The sequence below is a fragment of the Rhopalosiphum maidis genome, chromosome 2, assembly GCF_003676215.2.
Source record: "Rhopalosiphum maidis isolate BTI-1 chromosome 2, ASM367621v3, whole genome shotgun sequence".
Classification (NCBI taxonomy): domain Eukaryota; kingdom Metazoa; phylum Arthropoda; class Insecta; order Hemiptera; family Aphididae; genus Rhopalosiphum; species Rhopalosiphum maidis.
Window position 1 is genome coordinate 23,228,788 of NC_040878.1, and position 22,311 is coordinate 23,251,098.

Sequence of the window (22,311 nt, forward strand, 5' to 3'; positions counted from 1 at the left end):
TATTATATGATATGTATGAAGTCCAAGATGGACTTAATTATAGCGCTATGCTTTTAGCATTTTGCAAAGATGAAAAACCATGGATTGGTTTAGGGAAATCATTTAGCTTAATTTTTGGCTGGAATCCATTTGATTTGAAAACTCAGCATACAAAACAATCAGTTTACAAATACGAAGAATCAGAAAATGATATAGAATATTTGAATACAGTCAATAATGAAATCATTTATCCATCTGAAATATCTCCAGATTTATCTTATGAAGAATTCATTTTTGACCAAGATATTATGACATGGTTTTTATTAAAAAATTTTAAATTATACATGGACAGCAAAAATCAGATAGGCGATATTAATATTCCAAAAATTGTCAAATCAATATTTGTAAATAATCAAACTCAACAAACAATCCCTACAGTCATTGATTTATTTAAAAATATTATAATGGATAATTTGTATAATACTGTACATAAATTCCAAGCAAAAGAACTACCAGAAGTTGCTAAACATGTTATATTGAACTTTTATGATTTAAGTTCATTAATATAATACCTATAGCTCATCCCTTAAACATATTAAATGTTTAGCTTAATGTTTTATAAACAATGGATGAGCTATTATTAAATATAATGTTAAGTTCTTTAAATCATAAATTTCAATACAGTACTATACAAATTAATAAAAATTGTCCATTATGTATGTTTTTTTATTAAATCACTGAACGACTAAAATTAATTTGTTAAAATTGATGTTTTATAGATGTACAGAACATCTATAAGGAATACAAACAATATACAACACAATATTGAGTACAAAATGAAAAGTGAAATGGACTATTTTAAATAAAGAATTAAAAAATGTATATATCAAGTGTAAAATAATAGTTAGAATATAAAACAAATTGTATCTTAAAAATAGTAGTAATACTCTAAATTGTTTTATAATTTTTATAATACATTATATTCCACCTTGTATTTCGCTTATTATTATAAATATCATACTTAATCTTTTATTATATTTTTATTTATTTACTCAGTCCCCTCCTCTATTTCAAGCCATGTATAGTGTTGTAATCTGGTACCTACTAAATATGTATATAATAAAATGTTAAGTGCAAATCTTGTGTTTTGTTCCGAGTAATTTGGGGAGATTATAAAAAAAAATGTTAATTTTGAGGGCAACTGGCTTGAGGTACACGTGACATGACCCAATTCAATCGCAATAATATATGCATAGCATATTATGTAGGTATAAGGACACTCACTTTCCGATGGTCTCGAGCAGTTCGTAGACATCGTCGAAAAGCACTTCCTCGTCAGCCATGGTTACGATCGCCAGACGGGCACTGCGGAAAAGTGTACACGACACAGAAAACTTCCGTCTCTACTAGACACCGGTCATTACGACGACGAAGCGAACATACAGAGAAACGCTATGCGTAATGCCAACGAGTCGAGTGCGGTACGGTCGAGGGGAGTAGGACGTGGCGCAACGACAATACAATAACAATTTACCGCAACAATAACATTATAATATTGTCAACGATGAGTAATTGGACGCCACTGCCCGACTGGGGGACGCACCACATGCGCGCGCGGACACGTCTCTAACGTCTGTTGCCGTTGTCCACTGACAGCCGAGATGGCACCACGTCGAGACAACGACGCGGAAACGGCTTTCGGGAATCGACCAGCGAAACGCGCGCACACCGCCGCCGCACCACTACCACCACCGGGCAAAAGCTAAAGAATCGTCGGAACAGATGGGGGAGACGAGTCGTCGCGGGTCTGACGTGCCGTCACGGCGTTACAGCAAGTCGCTTAGGCGTTCGGCCGACGCGGACTCGGATGGCTCGTTGAATCGCCTCTGGTCGACCGCTCGACGTCCCGCGCTGCCCAGTGCCCACTGGTGTGCGCCCAGACGCGGCTCAATCGTGCTCGTGGTGATGAATTGATGATGAAGCTGGCAACGCGTCCCCGCCCCGTTTTGGATGAACTTTGCCCGGTTAAAGTATTGCACGGGCCGCGGCGGATCTTACGCCTAGGTTGCGCACCGACCGCGCCAACAACTTCCAGTTAGTACTGACACGCCACCCGTAATTGATAACCTGACGTGATAAGTGATAACGTTTTGTAAACACCACGGTTGAATAAAATGTACCTATAAATACAAGTTTTAAATTTTAATCGTTTTAATTCATCAATTTTGTGTCGATCTGTTCATACATTCTTTTTTTAATTATTTAAATTATTTCATAACAATTAATAATTATACGCGTATTATTATTCGTTATTATACCATAAGTCCATAAATTACATATTAATTATTAAATACTAGTAATACTACTAATAAAAATTGTATTACAATATTAACAGTTTTAACAATAAGTACCTAATAATTGCATTTGTATATATCCAGAAAGCAATTTCAATTGGACGTTAAATAACCTACTATGTGACTATATCAAATGGAAAATAAAATAACTTGAAATTCAATTATAAAATAAATAACTAAAAGTAACATAAGACATTTTATTTATAAGCCAAACTTACCAAACTATTATTAGTTCTGCTTACTTACACTTAGCCCCCCTTAGCGGTAGACTATGAAAAAATCGTGAAAGGTAAAACTATTTTTCCCAGCCCTCAATTTTGTTTCATCCTAGATATATTCAACGATTTTTTTATTTTTTTAAGCTATAAATGCATAGGTACCTATTAAGTTTTATAGAATATGAAATGTTTTCAAATTGAGTATTTGCCAAACAAAATAGCATACATTATTAAAGCTAATAAAACAGAAAATAATATTAAAAAAAAATGAATCTACCGAGTTTTTATCATTTTTTTTAAACTAAATAACTAACTTTACTTTTAACAATGTCAATAATTTCTTCTACCGATATTATTTAATATATTTTTATCTATAGCATTAAGTGGAAAATGTCTATAATTATTTAGATGAATAGCCCACTGGGCGCTGGCCACTACCAGCTGTGGACCACGGGAAAAGTTGTCCCGAATCCCCGTACCCCACCACCAGCAGTCTGCCACTGGACTGCATTAATTTAAACAATAAAAAATATTATTTTAAGTAAAATAATTAAACATTAAAAAATTTCATTTTGTGAAAACAAAAAAAAAATTCAAAAAATATATAGGTAGGTAATACGGACGGATTTTGCGATCCGTTAATATTTCGTGATATAAATTATAAAAACTAAGTTGTAGATAATATCTTATCTATAATCTTGCATAAACATAACAATAACAACAGGAGGTGATAATAATAATATTGCTCGCCTGTAAGATGCGTAGTATACCTATATAGGTAACCCCGTATATCATATTATTACTGAGGCATTATATCTACCTTCGTTGCGTACAATTAATAAATAATATACAATATCGACAATCATTAATCAATAATCAATAACTATCGCGGAACAATGAAATCATTTATTCTGCAACTTTAAATTTCTGTGGTCGGTCAACGCAGATTAAATAATATTGAATCTCAGCAAGTCGTACCGCGGTCCTTGTCTCCGTTATCATCTGTGATTACGGCGTAAACGACATTGTGTTTTAAGTATTTGGTATTTCGTATAAAAATTTTGACCAGACGACCAACTACCCTTTCAGATTGTTAAACCATGTACATGTTTTGTGTTTTTATTTAAATTGAACAACACTATTCAGACGCGTGAATATAAACGGTTTTTTTTTTGGCACCGAATAGGTACCAATATTATTAGATTCATCAATATTTTTTTAATCCGTCTGCCTTCTACTCTAGACTGACCCCTGCAATAATCGGATGTTGACAACAACACTGATACTGATCATGTTTCTACAATTTATTCATGATTTACAGATAGATTTAGCTTTCCATAAAATCATCTGATAAATTACAACAACAATACTTGGTCATTGGGTAAAACCAATTTTTATTTTCACTTTGCAAATTGTACTTTTAGTATTGACACTCAACCTGTAACTATGCCGTCCGAAGACATTTTTGAACTCTACAGTCCACTAAAACAAGCCAATGAGAAACAACCGTAAGTGATATGACAAAATGATTATTTTGTACGTACCTAATCATTTATTTTATAGAATATTATAATGTTTATATTATAACAAATTTAAAATAAGTTGACTATTATAGGTAACAGTAAAAATTATAAATTATTTGAATGATTAAATGGTATTTTTTAATTGTGTTTAACAACCAATATAATAGTTAACATAAACATTTAAAATATTAACTAATTCATTTAACTTTTAATTATTAATTTCGATTAATTTCCTTGAGAGTGTAAAAATGTTCAGAATATTTCATTATTTTAATAGAACAAAACAAATTAACATAATTATTAAATTTTCTTCTGCAATAAATTATAACTTATGAATCCCGCTTTCAGATGACTTAGATATAAAAATTATACCACCTAACCTACTTAGAGGCTTATCATTTTAATTATTTATTATGTATTATAACATTATAGCCTTGTAAGAACTAATAATTTTAAAAATATTTTTTTTTATATGGGATTGATATAAGATTATGTTTCATTTTCTATATAGTATCTCATGAGTTGAGTACATACTAAAAATGGAGATCAATTTAGTTGTTAATCTTAGTATAATACTTATAGTATTGCAATTTCAGTGGAGATATTATGAATTACCATTCTAAGTAAAACAATATGATACAATCACAGACTGAGATTTAATGAATTCTGACCTTATAAATATAATAATAGTAGAATGAGGTAATTTATTATTATTGTTATTCAATAGAGTATTAAATTAAAAAGTTACCTATAAATTATTTTTGATTGAATGGCGTTAAATATGATTGTATTAAATGGTATATTTATTTTAGAAAAACCACAAAATTTAATTTTTACAAAACAATTTGTGTTCTGTTTTTATGATAATTCAATATACTTATAAAAATAATGCAAAAAATTATATGTAGCCTTACCCTTTCAATCTCGTTTTTTTTTTTCATTAACAAATTCAATGTTTCTTAAATGTACTAATTTTAAGAAAAAGTAATTCAGTTTAGAAATCATAAATACATTTATAACCTCCATTCATCATACCTAACAAGTTTAATTTTTATGGTAAAAATATTTTCCCAAATCAATATTTATTTGTTAATTCTCTATTCTAAATTCAATTCCTCTTTAAGTATTGATTGAGAGAGCTAATTAACTAATTTCATGATGACATGATGTATAAATGATTAGGTATTATATGTTAGCATAATAAGTATGGCTTTATATAAACATAGGCATTTAGCTGAGCTTCAAAGCAAGATTATTGCTCATGTATTGGATTCTTAGGTGATTACTAGTTTGTACTATCTATCTAGGAATGCTTATATTATGTATTATTATGTATATTACATAATAATCATTAATATTATTAACTATTATGTAAAGGTAATCAATAATCAATTGTAGTTAATTCTAATTTAGTATATACATTTTAAACCAAATTACATAAATAGAATAACAAAACTTTTCTCATAGATATCTCTTGACAACAATTTTTGAGGGGTATGGGGATAAATTGTTAATCACAGTTCAACAAACCCTATAATTAACTCCTAATTGCCTCTTAATTTTTATCTGGCCTTTGACTTAAACAAAAAACTAACTTTAAATAAATAATTAATTTATAAAACCATTATACGTTACATAATAATTGTCAAATGTAAGAATAGCAAATGTATAAATTGAAAAGTATAATTGCAAAAATTGTCTCTAATTTTACCTATTGATAAAGAATATTTAAAAATGTACCTATTTGATTTTGCCTATTAAAATAAAATATCTATTTCAATAATTATATTATATAACTTTATTCTTTTTTTATCTTACTTTTTAAACTGCCACATGACAAAGAACAGTTTTAACATTACTTTGTCTCAAATATACCTTTACTTATTATTAAATCATAATATTATTATATTGTTATATTATGTGTTTATTTATTTATTTTATTTATTGAAACACCCATGTAGACTCAATCAAAATATACAGAATACAACATAAATAATACAATTTGTATGTAGTAAAAATAAAAGAAGAAAAAAACAAATTAATAATTAACAATAATTAAAGTGTTAGTGTGTTATAATGTTTCTTTTATCAAAACATATTTGTAAACATAGCAAATGAAGCAAAACCAATATTTTTAATTTAAAATATATTTAAAAACTAAATAAAATTAGTATTTTGACATATTTCTTTAGAATACATATTATTAATAAATTCCTCAGAAAATGTTATTAAAAATAATTTGTATATAATATATTGCCATTCTTGTATGTGTAACATTTGTATGTATCTTAAATAAGATTAATATAAAATTGTATTATATTACATATATTTTATATAATATATACTTACATTATAAAACTATTTCATTAATTACATATGTTATATTATGTACAAATTGTACAAATAATAAATTGAGTACTTACTAGATAGTAAGAACTTGGTACTTATTCTTGTATATAATGATGTTTGATAAACTTTTAAACTAGGTACTGTAAAATCAATTCAATTAATCTTAATATTTTGAGTACCTATTCTTAAAATATATACCTAGCTATAATCTTTAGCTTAAACAGTGCAAAGTTGTATCATTCAAGTATTTCATACTGTTAGTCAATTACTAAATATTCATTAGACATTATATTTTTATTGACAGGTTAAGTTATGAAAATTGCCTATTCTACCTATATAACTACTACTAATTACTTAAAATAGATAATTATGTCTACCAATATAATATTTTTATCGTCAAAAATAAAATCATAGTTAACCTATTGTATATTTAATAGAGAGGGGATTTAAAACGTGTAAGAATTTTAGTACCTACTGGTGAAAGTGGTTTATTCTAGTTTTTGCTCTTGCCACTTCCCAAGGTCTGTGTTATGCATTGAAGTAAAATGTAACAATTCATGTGTATGTATACAATTTCTTCTTATCTTTGTTAATTTACACATATTTCTGACTTTCTGAGAAAAAAAATATAAAATAAAATGTTGTATTGTCATTGAAATTTTTATATCAAATTCATTAAAATTAATTAATAATTATTTATTATATTAATTTTAACATTTTATTTATTAAATTCATAATTTTTGTACCAATTTTGTAACAATTGTAATTATTGCATTAAGAAAAATGGCTTTATTGCTTACCTAACTTTGATTGATCTACAGGTACTTATAGAGTAATACTCTGTATAAAACTAACTTGCTTTGTAAGTATTTTTACTTCTAAACTAAAATTATCATCAAATCTTATCATATATATATATATAATAAATATAATTATATTTTATTCATAAGGTTTGTTATACAAATCTCAAAATACCTATGTTCAGAGGTGTTCCCATTGGGTATACTACATATATGCCGTATACTCTCAAGATTTTTTTTCAATATTATGGGTATACTGCGTTTGCTTTCAATCTCAATTTTTTTCCATATTATTGACACACTCTTTACTGGTTTTACTCCTATAGACCATAAGAAAAATATTATTATTGTGTTAAATGTTTATATTTGATGATATAGTAAACTCTCAAAAAAATTAATGGGAACACCACTGCCTATGTTCCATATTGTTATTTATACTGAACAAAGATTTAAAAAATTGTATTTATTTAACATGTATCATGTACAATGTAGATACTTTTACTTTTATTAAATTTTCTCAATCAAATTAAACTCATATATTTCATATAAATTAGAAAGTTTAAATAAACAGTTTAATAAACTTTTGATTTCATTAAATTGTGTTTTATTATAAATGTTTTTATGTAATAGGTACACATTTTTTTGTAAACTAAAAATAATCGTAATACCTATATTGCATAAAATCATCTTACCTTGTTTATGATTGTTATAAATATATCAAATCATATATTATCATCATCATTATTACATTTACATAAAGCTTGAACTTAGTCTTAATCAATTATTGTTTACTTTTTTGTATATTATAAATATTTATTATCACACTTTATACATCATATTATATTTATAATTTTTATAAAACTAGTAATTATAGAATACAGTTGTTCTAATTTGATTTATTTTTTCTCCAAGACTAGTTTATGATGGGACCCTTTAATATTAATTACCTACATATCTCCAATAATAATTGATTATTATAGTATGACATTTTGTTTATTAAATACCAAACAATTATTGGTATACATGAAACATATATGTATTTAATATATTAATTATGTTAAATGTTTTAAAATAAGTTTTTATCTTCTTTTGGGCCACTTAGGTTATCTTTTATTATTATTTCATAGTCCAAGCTTCACCTCATTGATACATTTTCTATCAATCTGAACAGTAATACTGATGCGTAATCCAACTCTCGATTTAGTGTACTTATTTAATTCATAGTGTTCATAAATAAAAAAAAAATGGCATATTCTTTATTGATTAATGATGGTGATGGCTGGTAAGATAGTTTTAGAATATATGTTTATAATTATGTCAAAAATTAACTAACAAAGTACAAATATTGATAAATTTATACTTTATATAATAAATTGTATACATATTTTATTATAGTTTACCGTCTAGTAACATATCAGATGAATTAATTGACTCAGAAACAGTTGAAAGACACAAAACTATAATATTAACTGTGGTTTCACGGGCCGCTGAAGCAGCCAGTGTGATACTTGACCAAACTGGTATAATCCAGGTGAATAAAAATAATTTCTAAAATAATTGATGCTCAATATCATTACTTTATATTTATGTTTTTTTTTATACTTCTAAGTATGTGGAGTTAAAAACTGATATAAATCTTTCAATTGATTTTAAAATATCAGATTTCAAACCTTGGACAAAAATGTATCTGAAAATCTAAAATATTATATTAAAATTAATTTAAAGACATTTTAATACCCTATACATTTTTATAAATTAATTAAATTACTTTTAGGTTGTAACAATTGGCCAAAACTATATACGTGTTATATATGACATAAACCAAACAAATTTATCAATATTTGTTGAAGTATTAAAAAAAATGGGCTTTCTAGTATCTTTTGAGCCAGAAACACAAACTGAAGTCACCATACAAGTAGAAGGCATGAAATGTAATTCATGTGTAAAAAAAATTGAAGGCAGTCTTAAAGAAAAAAATGGCATATTTAACGTTCAAGTAATATTTATCTATTTGTGTTCCCATTGTAAATTCTTAATTACTGTGAATTTATTTCCATGTATAGGTGAATCTTGAACAAAAATGTGCTAACATCGTATACGATTCAAATGCAATATCAGTTTTTGAACTCCAATCATTAATAGCAGAATTGGGTTTCACTGTACCAATTCACCAAACAACTACTGTAATAAAAATTGATGGAATGTCTTGCAAGAATTGTGTGCGAAATATTGAAAGTAATTCACTATCTTAGAATTATACTTTAAAAATTGTCCGCTTAATTGAATGAATAATTCATTAGGTAAAATTGGTGCGTTGAATGGAGTTGTATCAGTATCTGTAAGCTTGGAACAAAAAGAAGCCACTATTGTTCATCGGCCTGGGGACATAAATGCTTCACAATTAGCATCAGCTATATCAAATTTGTCTACAAAATTTAAGGTTTCTTTAAACAATCAAAAAGTTGAAGCACCTAGTAATGTGTTTAGTATGTTTGTTCCTGAAGATGAGTACAGTAAAACATATCTAAACATCAAAGGCATGACATGTGCATCTTGTGTGATTGCTATTGAAAAACACTGTCTTAAAATTAAAGGTATTATTTTATAGTGAAATTTATAATTTTTTTGTTTTGACATTTGTTTTCTTTTTATAGGTGTTAAAAGTGTGTTAGTTGCACTAATGGCTGCAAAAGCCGAAGTACAGTATGATTCTACTTTAGTACAACCTGAAGACGTGGCTAATTCTATTACTGATTTAGGCTTTCCTTGTAATGTTTTAGCTGACACAAACTCACGTATTACTCAGACTGAATTTAGAGTAATTATTTGTTTATTTTGACTGATAAATAATTTCATAACTACTATTTTATTGAATAAAAAAACATTATTTCATTATAAAATATTTTTTAAGTTGAATGCATATTTTGTTGATAGTTTAAGATCAAATTTTAATTTATCTCGATCATCTTTAAATTAATTAATTTGTATTTTATAAAGTTAATAAAATTATTTTATTAGATTGGTGGTATGACATGTTCATCTTGCGTCAATAAAATTGAATCAAATTTAATGAAATTGAAAGGAGTACAAAAAGCTATAGTTGCACTCACAACACAAAAAGGGGTAATTACTTACGATTGTGATCTAATTAGTCCACGAGATATTGCTGATCATATTGTTAGCCTAGGATTTACTGCTGACCTAGTGAACAATAAAGATAGGGGGGATCGCAGTTATTTGAATCATAGGTATACTTTTTATATGACTAATTTAGACTAATATTGTATTTATGATACATAATATTATAATTTTTTTTTTTTTTTTTTTAGCGAAGAAATAAAAAAATGGCGTAATTCATTTTTTGTATCATTATTATTTGGTGGTCCATGTATGATTGCTATGACTTATTTCATGATGGGTATGACATTTAACTTTATTGATCATTCTTCTATGTGCTGTATAATTCCTGGGCTTTCCCTTGAAAATTTGATAATGTTTCTGTTATCTACTCCAGTTCAGGTATTTGTTAGAACAAATATGCGCATAATGATGATGAAAATATATTAAAATTATTGTAAAATATAATGCAGTTTATTGGAGGTTGGCATTTTCATGTACAAGCTTGGAAAGCTATACGTCATTATACTACCAATATGGATGTCCTTGTATCAGTAGCCACCACCATTTCATATGTATACTCAGTCATTGTTGTACTTATTGCGATCACTGAAACACCAGCTAAACACACTAGTCCAATGACTTTCTTTGATACACCGCCCATGTTATTTGTGTTTATATCACTTGGTCGATGGATGGAGCACATTGCAAAGGTAATAATTTATAGTTGAATATAAAAATAGAAGTTATAATCCTACATATTTTTAGGGAAAAACATCTGAGGCTCTTTCCAAATTGTTATCTTTAAAAGCTACCGATGCTCTGTTGGTGACTATTACTGATGACTTTAAAATATTAAGTGAAAAAGAAATTAATGTTGATCTAGTTAAACGAGGAGATATTCTTAAGGTATTATATATTTAAAAACTAAAATGGTTTAATCATTTATAGATGATTCAAAATGTATGTTATAATCATTTTTTCTTATAAATATAAAATATTCATACTAGTGAAAAATATTGAATACGAAAGTTTTTTTACTTATTATATCTAAAATAAGTCATTTTAAAAAAAGATTTACAATAATTTAAGGGAAGTCTTGAGAGTAAAATTTAGACATTCAAATGGGGACTTCTACTTTTTTTTGCAAACATAATGTGAACAATTTTTCTCAAAGTATTTTGATACATAAAAATCAAAATTTAGACTAGTAATATATGAGTTAAAAGTATTTATACCTTAAGTGAGTAAAATAATAGAGTAACATTTTGCAGGGAGCTGGTGGATCTCCATACTACTCCATTCTGCTCTTTTAAACTTTAAATACTTATAGGTTTTAACTTTGAACTACTTATCTGAATTTCAATTTTTTTGTAATGAAAAATTCTGAAAAAATATTCTTCACATTATGATTGTAAAAAAAGTATAAGTTCTCATTTCAATTTGTTATGTTGACCCCAAAAACCCCACATAAAATATTCTAAAAAATATAAAAATTACTAATCATTTTAGATATTACTAAATAAAAAAACTTTTGTATTAAACGTGTCTCTTTTATGAATATTTATATGATAAAATTGTTGCAACATAAGTTTTGAATCACTGTATTATATTTATAGTTTATATTTTAATTATTATTCAATTAGGTATTACCCAGTACAAAAGTTCCAGTTGATGGAAAAGTTATTCACGGGCGATCAGCGTGTGATGAATCTTTGATTACTGGAGAGTCTATGCCAGTGAACAAAAAGCCAAGTAAATAAAAATAAAGAATGATATTAAAACATACTAAATACAATTTATATTTCATAGGTAGCTTAATAATAGGAGGTTCATTAAATCAAACAGCTCCTCTACTGATGGTTGCTACACACACAGGAGAAGCAACCATGTTAGCTCAAATTGTACGACTAGTTGAGCAAGCTCAAACATCTAAAGCTCCAATACAGCAATTTGCTGATCGTATTGCTGGTTATTTTGTTCCTGCTGTAGTAGCAATATCTACTATCACACTTGTGTCGTGGCTTTTCATTGGTCGTTATTATACTAAATATCTACCTATTTCGGTAAAGTGAAATACTTTGTAATGGATTTTACTTTAGCCCATATTAATTTTTATTTTTATGAAGGATGATGAAAAATATGGTCCAGATGGATGGGAAAATGCTATTCAATACTCATTTAGATGTGCATTGAGTGTTCTTGCCATTGCTTGTCCATGTGCTCTCGGCTTAGCGACTCCAACTGCTGTTATGGTTGGAACTGGTATTGGTGCTCTTAATGGTATACTGATTAAAGGTGCTGACGCTTTAGAAAATGCTCATAAGGTAACATTCAAAGGTTTGAACTTAGATATAAAATTGTTTTTCCATACTATGAATAATAACGGTTTTAGGTCAAGTACGTAGTATTTGATAAGACTGGTACTATAACATATGGAAAACCCACCGTATCGAGGATTTGTCTGTTTGTAGACGACATGATTTGTTCACTCAGTCTGTTATTATCCATAGTTGCTAACGCCGAAGTTAGTAGTGAACATCCTTTAGCATCTGGTAATTATTTTAACATATTTATTATTTTTGTACAAAAAATTATCATTAAACTCTTTAGCGCTGGTGAAATTCATAAAAGAAATGTTTAAATCTGAGATATCTGGAAAATGTGAACGTTTTCAATCTGTTGCTGGATGTGGTATTAAATGTGTTGTGTCTCATATTGATGATTTATTTAAAAATGGAACTAAATCAGATTTCATTATGAATTACCAAAACCATATAAGGTTGTAATTACGCAGTGTTAACTCGAGTACTTTTTTATTAATCCTTTTTATATCATTATTTATAGAAGTGGAGTGAATGAATCATCATTTGAATTTAACAATGTAATTGTTGAACTGGTTATAGGAAAATCAACTACTCAAGTTCAATCAATACAATTACATAAATTGTTAGATATTAATGAAGAAAAAAAACCAAATGAAACCAAATATGAAGTAAAATTTATAAAAATATATTAATTATTCAAGGAATATATAAAAATAAACCAACACATTTTAAATTTCAGGTATTGATTGGTAATCGTGAATGGATGTTTAGGAATGGTGTTAATTTATCAAAAGAAGTTAATTTTAAAATGATCAGTGAAGAAACCCTAGGCCATACAGCAATCTTGTGTGCCATTAATGGTATTAATAATTATAACAGTTATTAAATATATAAACAAGAACTTGATACTAATTGAATTTCATCAGGTTTATTGGTAGCAGCAATCAGCGTATCAGATATGGTTAAACCTGAAGCTCATCTAGCTGTTTATACATTGATGAAGCGTGGCTATCAAGTAATGTTATTGACTGGAGACAATAGGAAAACAGCCAGCGCAGTAGCAAAACAAGTAGGAATACAAAAGGTGTTTGCTGAAGTATTACCATCACATAAAGTAGCCAAAATCAGAGCTTTACAAGAGAAGGGTATACGAGTTGCAATGGTTGGTGATGGAGTTAATGACTCTCCAGCCCTAGCACAAGCAAATGTTGGTATCGCTATTTCTTCAGGTACAGACGTGGCTGTTGAAGCAGCAGATGTAGTCCTAATGAGAGTAAGTGGGTCATAAACAGGGCTCGGAAGTTCTAGCAAATGCATATTTTTCTTGGTTCGTCCTAGATCATTCAAAGTAAGATACAAATATGTTTCACACTTCTCTGATGTCATACACAAAATTTTATTTTGCTATTTTTGGGTATATTTTCACATAAATACATATTTAAGGATCTATTTTGCTAATTTGGAGTTATAAATGCTGTTTATGGGCATATTTTTAAAAACTAAATTTAGTTAACCTACTAAACAGCCACCTACAAATATGTGAATGAAAACAAATTGTTATATTTTAAGATGGTACACATCCAAAATAAACGGCCTTAGAACGTTGTTATCATCAATTAAATCGGACAATTCCGTTCGTTTCCAATAAATTGTTTATTTTTAAAATCGTGTCAGTCACATCGTACTATCGCACTATCATTGGATTAGTTGTATTATTGTGCTGCAGTCGTATTCCTATCGATACCTACCTACCATCATACTCTATGAAAAACATTAAAAATCTGTAAAATTAAATATATCTTAAACTAATTCATGTTTAAAAAAAATTTGTTGAAAATTTTATTTTACATATTTTCCAATTTTTAGCTATTTATAGCGCTGATATTAATGTTTTTATGTGCATATTTAAGCGCTAAAAATTAATTTTTTTAGTGCTATAATTTCCGAGCCCTGGTCATATATATTATGTTATAATTTTATTATTTATACAATTATATTTTATGTTAACATCATTAACCTTCCACAGAATGATCTTCTTGACGTTGTCAGTTGTTTTGACTTGTCCAATAAAACAGTCCGACGAATTCGACTTAACTTTTTATTTGCTAGTATGTATAATTTAATTGGTATTCCAATTGCTGCGGGTGTGTTTAGTCCTTTAGGCATCACATTACAAGTAATTTAATTACATAATTATGAACTTCAAAAACATACGTTATGTATAACTAAATCTGTGTTACCATTTCAGCCATGGATGGCAGCAGCTGCAATGGCATTAAGTTCAGTGTCTGTTGTTGGATCTTCGCTTTTACTTAAGATGTCTGTATTTACTATTTTTGCTATAGAATTTTTGTAAAATTATATATTATAATTTTTAATTATTTATAGCTATAAAAAACCAACTTCAGCGACTTTAACTACCCCAGAATATTTGTCAAGATCTCAAACTGAACTTGATACGATTTCCTTACATAGAGGATTGGATGATATAGAACCATCAATTATGATAAGAGCATCAACATCTTCAACAATATCTAAGTACATATCATATAACTTGATATATAGCATTAAATGCATAATAAATAATTCATGCATCAATTTTCGAGTTTAATCTTAGATATTTTATACTTTTTATAAATATAACTAAAAATTAAGGTATTTATGTTTCAGACTACTTATGGGAAAGACAACTGTTTCTGAAGCCGAAAATCAATTGTTAAACTCTTACGAAGACATGGATGACCATAATATAGGAACTTATGTTGAAAGAACGAAGAGCATAAATGCTTGAGACTATAACTAATTGTGTTTGACACTTGTATTGTGTTAAATACATTTAAACATGACCAATAACATTTTGTGAATAAGTTGTCTTCCTTTTTCTTACATAGCTATACAATTTTAAATTTATTTTTATTAAATTTTTTTTAATTATCTTGTTTTGTATGAATTTTTTAACAAAAATCATCTGTATAATATACTATACCATATTCTATTATATATATTTTTGTTACATTTTTTTTATGATTATATAATTATAATTTTTATTTTTTAAAATAATTTATAATCTTATTATATACCATGTTATACGATTTTTATTTATGCTTATAAGACTTAAACATTGTTATATTTATTCTTAATAATATGTTATTTATTATTCAAATTAATGGTTACCATTGTTTTGTACAACAGTATTTCTATGTTGAAATGCGTAAATCTATCTATAAAATAATACACACAAGATGCATTTGTTTTGAATTCTGTATTATTAGCTTTTATACTTATAATTACATGACATAGAAATGTTATACAAGAATATTATATATAAATATGTACATCCTTGTCTTCCTGTTTCCATGTAAAAAATGAATAAATAATAATAACTTGTCATTTACGGGCTTTGCAATGACATACTTTCTAACTAAAGCCGCCATAGGTTGATGAACTAAAACTTGTTTTTGATATTTATATACTTTTTCGGTCAGGATTATTTGCCAATTGACAAAGTGTAAATTGACCAAAATCAAACTACTGTAATACCAGCTAATATTTTAGAATAAAAAATGAGCTATTTAAACTGAAATTCAATATGAGAACTCATTTGAATTTTTATACTTGATTTTTTGGTAAATGTTTTAGAACAAGTATAGCATTTAAAAGGCTGTTTTTTAACAAGTCTCATTTTATGTCTCTTTAGAGTAGAACTTGACACAAAATCTTGATTACATAAATTACATTTATAAGGCCCTCCAGTATGAAATCTTTTAGTATATCTTAAAGCTGCAGGTGAAGAACATTTGAAATCACATGTTTTGCATTTCTAAGGCTTTTCACCTGTATGTGTTCTCATGTGCACTTTCAAAGAAGATGATGATCTTATTGCTTTATCAAAAACTTCACATTTGTAAGGCTTTTCACCAGTATGTATCCTAGTATGTGTTTTTAAATGTACAGCTTGGAAAAATGCTTTATCACAGATACTGCATTTATAAGGCTTATTCTCAGGATCAATAATTGTATGTTTCTTATTCTTATGAGAAGCCAGATATGAACTTGAAATAAATGCTTGATCGCATTTGTCACATTTAAAGGGTTTTTCTCCGGTTTGAGTTCTACTATGAAGTTTTAGAGCTATAAATGTAGTACATCTATAATTACATAGTTTGCATCAATAAGGCTTTTCGTTGGAATGTTTCATTTTATGCAATTTAAAATTTTTCAATTGATTAAATCCTTTGTCACAGATATTGCATGTATAAACCATGTTTACAGAATGAACAACCATATGAAAATTTAATCTCGAGCGCGTTACAAATTTTTTGCACATACATCACATTTATGAGGAAATCCTTCATTATGAACCATCATATGGTACTTAAGTTGGGATGATTTACTAAATTCTTTAGGATAGATATCACATTGATACGGCTTTTTTTTTGTATGAACTAATTTATGAAACTTAAGTTCTGAATTTGTTATAAATGTTTTGAAACAGATCGTGCATTTGTAAGGTTTGTTTCCTGTATGAATCATAATGTGAGTTTTCAATTTTGATTTTGTATAAAATGATTTTTTACAAATGTTACATTCATAAGTTTCTCCAGAATGTATTCTCATATGAATGTTTAATCTTGGATTTTGTAGCAAACGATTTATTACAAACATTACATTTGTGAGGCAGATATCTAGTATGAGAACTCATATGAATTTTGATATTTGTTTTATTAATAAATGTTTTCAAACAGATGTTGCATTTAAAAGGCTTTTCCTTAGTATCTATTATTTTATGCAATGTGAGAATTGAACTTTGAACAAATGCTTGATGACATATGTCACATTTAAATGGTTTTTCTCCGCTATGAAGTCTTTTATCAATTCCTAAGGCTGAAGATGAAGAATATCTATAATTACATATTTTATATTTATGAGGTTTTTCACCAGTATGAAGTTTCTTGTGCGATGTCAGAGAAGAAGATACAGCAAACGCTTTATCACAAACATCACATTTGAAAGGTTTTTCACTGGTGTGAGTCCTATCATGTTCTTTTAAATGATGTGATTGATAAAATTCCCAACCACAGATAATGCATTTATGAGGCTTGTTATTAGAATGAATCATATGTGCCTTTAATCTACTTGCCATAGCAAATATTTTTTTACACATGTCACACTTATGAGGACTGTCCCTGTGATGAATCACCATATGGTACTTTAGATTAGTTGCTCTAATAAAAGCTTTAGGACAAACATTACATTTGAAGGGTTTTTCTCCTATATGAATCATCTCAAATGTCTTGCCAATCAGTTTTTACCTTAAAAGCTCTCTAACAATTATCACACATGTATTGCATTGTTTCTTCTGAATAAATCTTTACACGTGTTATGAGATCTGTTTTTACTTTTAATGGTTTACAACAAATGTTGTGTTTCTGAGAATTATCTCCAGTGTGATGTCCATTTCTTATGAAGTTTGAATTTGTATGAATTACAAAATATCTTATTACACACTTTGCAAGTTAAAGTTTTTTCCCTTAAGTTGGATCTCTTTCTGGAATTCAAACGATTAATGATTTCTAAAGAGTGGCTTTTAATTAAAATCATTCCTTCAAATTCACAACTCTCAATAACATCTTTTTCAATTTTAATTTCAGCATCATTTGTATTTACTTTTTCCTTAGAACAAATAGTTCTGAAAAATATAATTTCAATAATTATAATTTAAAATAAAGGCAATAGGTAATTATAGCAAAAGTTGTAAATATTAATAACAATAATAAATAATAAGTATAGGTACTAAGCAATTTGAGAATTATTCCATTACCATCATACAATAACTTTATATTCTTCATTTCAAACACACAAAAAAATAAACATTCCTATAAGTACCTACTAACTAAATAGTTATTCAGGCATTAATCTATTATGTATTTATATAAAAATTTACTAGGTATTATTTAAAAATAAAGAACCATAATTATAACTATAAACTAAATACATAGATACTAATAGGTAACAATTTGAAAATTATTTCATTAAACTCACAAAATAAATTGATATATTTTGGATATAATACACAAATTACTAAAAAGATCTTTCAAGGCAAGTACCTAATTAGTGATAAGTATTAACTATATTAGTTTTAATTAAAATTATGAAAAACAATTCTTACATTAATTGTACTAATTTACTATTATTATGGTTGGTTTCATCAATAAATTCTTGTTTAATAGTTCTGAAAAAATAGATAGTGAAATTTTAAAAATAAAAACCACAATTATTATAATTTTTAACTAATATATAAAGAAATAAAAAAAATGGAAATTATTTTATTAAGCTAATAAATTAAAATTATGTATTTCTAATAAATCATATAAATTGATTAAAAAATTCTTATAGATACCTACCCAACTAATAATTTAAAAAAAAATTATAAAAAATAATTATTATGAGGTAGGTGTATAACTACTGATAATATATTATTAAATTAAACATAAATTATGAAAACTAATTCAAATCAATTACTAATTATATGTAATGAACAATTGCCATTTGTAAATAACATATTTAATTTTTTTTTTATTCCAGTAAAATTAATTTATGAGGAATCTGTATTAAAATGTTCTAGTTTTTGGAATTAAATCTGAACATTTTATGAATTTTGCAAATTATAAACAGTTAAGATGTTCTTGTCTTACATTTTTACCATTTATTTTCTAGAAAAGAAAAAACATAGTTAGTTGTTAAATATACAAAAATGTGAATATTGTTACATTATTACAGTTAGAATAGTGAACACATATATGTTAAAAATGGACTAATAATAAGTTTATAAGTGGAATAATCTGCACTCTAGAACTGTGAAATAGGCATACAAATATATCCAAAAGAAATTCTAAAAAATCACAATTTATCATTTAGTATGTAGATAGGTAATTAATGGTTTAATAATATGAAATATGCTAACGTATATATTAATAGACATGACAAATCATTCATTAGAATAAGTATATTTTTAGTGATGATGACAAAAATTAACTAAGAAAACCATTTGTAATATTTACATAATTAAATTATAATACAAATTTCAATAATAAAAGTACTTAATTCAATAATAATGCTTAATTGACCATAAGTTTTAAAAGTAAAATATTGAATACTAACAAGAGGTTTTGATCAGGAAATCGACTAATACTGGCTTTACATATTTGTATTTAAAATATAATTGTATTTAAGGCATTTGTTTCTTTTATCTTTTCTTCTGTGTATGTTTAACATTTGTATATTCACACCATAGAGTAAGAATGTTCACACTATAGTCTGTACTTATCTTTGTACACCTACTATGTACTAATGTGTGTGAGAAAACAGTAAATGAATTTGTAGATACTAATTAGTAATTACTAATTGTGTATTAGAAGTGAAGCAGTATATACAAAAATACATCAATTATAAAAATACCAAGCAATCTAGATTCTAGGTATATAAAATCAAATCACTTGAAAACATACTTAAATTTAAAAAGAAAACATTAAATGTGGTACACTAAAATTAATTTACTCACTTTAAATTTATCGCAGAATTATCAATGCTTGTTCTCGACTGTTCCATACTGAATTACATATATCCTCACACAAAAACTGAATATAAACAATAAAAATTAGATACAAATACGAAAAATTAATTTACAATTTATAATTTTCTATTTTTATTCGTTATAATAAATTGGAAGGGAGGATTTTAGGCTGCAGCACACGCGTATTTTTCTTACGTTTTAGCCGTTTTAAACCAATAAAGCAATAACAATTGATCAATTACATATACTTTAGAAATAGACACGGTTAGGTTAGGTGATAATTTTATAGCCAAGAAAATACAAAAATAAAATTGCCGATAACGTATATTCACCTGTCTACTATGCGAAGCAACAATCGGAAACTACACCTATCAAAGTATCAAATAGATCCCGGCATCCCACACATTGAATATCCAGTTTGGTGGTTTGCACGGTTATCTACACGAATAGTTCTCTGAGTATTTTGATACATAAAAATCGAATTTAGGGCGAGTAGTTTATGAGTTATAAGTGTTAAAAGTTTTAATATGCGGAGCGAAGTGGTACGGGGTCACCCCGCAAAATGTTTGTCCACTACTCCGCTTGTCAAAACTTTAAATACTTATGACTCGTATACTACTCGCCTTAAATTCGATTTTTATGTATCAAAATACTCAGAAAATTATTCTGCTTTGGAATATGAAATTAAAACTATGTTGTCATTCAAAAAATTAAAAAACTTAAAAAATATAATTGTTTAATAAAAACGTTGCTTTTTAACAACTTGAAACTATATAAAAAAATGTTTTCAAAAACATGAATACTTTTTGAAATAATGAGTGTTTTATGATAAAATAATCACCCTGTACATCTACATAATAATAGTAATATAATTTAATATATTATAATCATATACCTTATTTACCTGGTTCGTCGAAATATATATAATGTAGTGACGTGGTGAGGTGACACGAATAAAATAAAATCGCTGAGAATCCAAACAAAAAACAACACTGACTTATCTAATTCGATAAACAGAGCAACAGCCTAGTTATCGCTCGTCGGATACGGTGTCGAGAGGTGTTATTAAAAGTGGGCATGCACTGTTAAGAGAGACGATTTGGTCAAACCGACCAGAGTCGTAGGCGACCCCATCAAAGGCCTCCTAGGGATCTAGGACCTAGATTCTAGGTTTATCCTTAGTTGCAGAGACTCATTGGGCGATCTCTTGTCTCTGTCGACAAGACGCGTTCTATTGTCACAGACACGTATGGAATTTCTGTATGACCTCGTAATATAAATCGTATTTTTCGTTTCTGATTAAAGATGTTTATTGAAATTAAGGGGATTATGGGATTGGAAGCGGTGATTTTTTTGTTTTTGTCAAACACACACGCAACATAGGATTAAAAGCGTGTTTTATTTCAAACGTACCGATTGATATAATAAAGCCACAGATAATAAATTGTATTATCTATATCTGTGAATGAAGAAATAAGAATTCTGGACACAGATTTGAATTTGTCGTCAAGTCTACTTGATCGACTTTCCCACATTTTTGATTTTATCCCGTCAAAATCTTAAAAACGTTTGAAAAACGTTCCTAAAAAATTGACATATTTCAATTTTTGGAGAACTTGAAATCATAAATGTGGGAAAATCGATCTCAGTTTTTAGAATTCTTATCGCTTCATTCTATCAATCGGTACGTTGAAAATAGTACACGTCTATAATCCAATATTCCTATGTTGTGTTATGTTAGACAAAGACAGAAAATCACCACTTCCAATCCTTTCAACCGTCATCCGCGCGCGGCAACTTGACTGTTACTAATTTATTATATTTAAACTTCTATGGAATTATTACAATAATACTTAATTATTTTGATTACTTTTATAATTTTATCTGATCGTCGTCTTGGTGTATACGGCAATAAATTATAGTACCTTCTTAGCAAAAATAATATATTTTTAATTAGCGATATCGCCATTAGATTTTGGTATTTATACTTCATTTGCAATTCGTACCGTATACAGTGAACACAATATCAATGGTTACATGACAAAAGGGGATAAGCGACATTAAGGTCTAA

The 22,311-nt window shown here is 27.4% G+C and overlaps 2 protein-coding genes and 1 pseudogene across 17 annotated transcripts in view; 1 reads left to right on the forward strand and 2 right to left on the reverse strand.

Annotated features, from left to right (window-relative positions):
* Positions 1-6,767, reverse strand: part of LOC113552324 (peripheral plasma membrane protein CASK) — an 83,633-nt gene extending 76,866 nt beyond the window's left edge. For 5 of the 11 annotated variants that reach the window (XM_026955156.1, XM_026955164.1, XM_026955154.1 and 2 more), the window contains exon 1: positions 1,264-2,159. In XM_026955156.1, coding sequence (XP_026810957.1) covers positions 1,264-1,322 — 59 coding nt within the window. In that variant the 5' untranslated portion in view covers positions 1,323-2,159. Of the gene's footprint in view, positions 1-1,263; positions 2,160-6,497 lie in introns of those variants that run through there. The other 6 variants (XM_026955160.1, XM_026955152.1, XM_026955157.1 and 3 more) reach the window with 5 other exon arrangements.
* LOC113552323 (copper-transporting ATPase 1) lies at positions 3,335-15,647 on the forward strand. 6 transcript variants are annotated; one of them, XM_026955145.1, is made up of 22 exons: positions 3,335-4,059; positions 8,619-8,754; positions 8,998-9,219; positions 9,287-9,458; positions 9,524-9,817; positions 9,878-10,041; positions 10,242-10,471; positions 10,553-10,742; positions 10,814-11,053; positions 11,109-11,249; positions 11,987-12,095; positions 12,153-12,406; positions 12,470-12,667; positions 12,736-12,895; positions 12,954-13,122; positions 13,188-13,335; positions 13,407-13,527; positions 13,594-13,940; positions 14,694-14,843; positions 14,916-14,986; positions 15,056-15,205; positions 15,323-15,647. In XM_026955145.1, the coding sequence occupies exons 1-22, from the start codon at positions 3,998-4,000 to the stop codon at positions 15,456-15,458; spliced, it is 3,864 nt and encodes a 1,287-aa protein (XP_026810946.1). In that variant the 5' UTR covers positions 3,335-3,997; the 3' UTR covers positions 15,459-15,647. The 6 variants fall into 6 exon arrangements, with proteins under 6 accessions (XP_026810946.1, XP_026810948.1, XP_026810951.1 ...); XM_026955147.1 differs by having other exon boundaries at positions 3,998-4,059; positions 15,338-15,647; XM_026955150.1 differs by lacking the exon at positions 3,335-4,059 and adding an exon at positions 6,886-6,984.
* Positions 15,648-15,917: 270 nt separating this feature from the next.
* Positions 15,918-20,367, reverse strand: LOC113551135 (annotated as a pseudogene).
* Between the last annotated feature and the right edge of the window lie 1,944 nt (positions 20,368-22,311).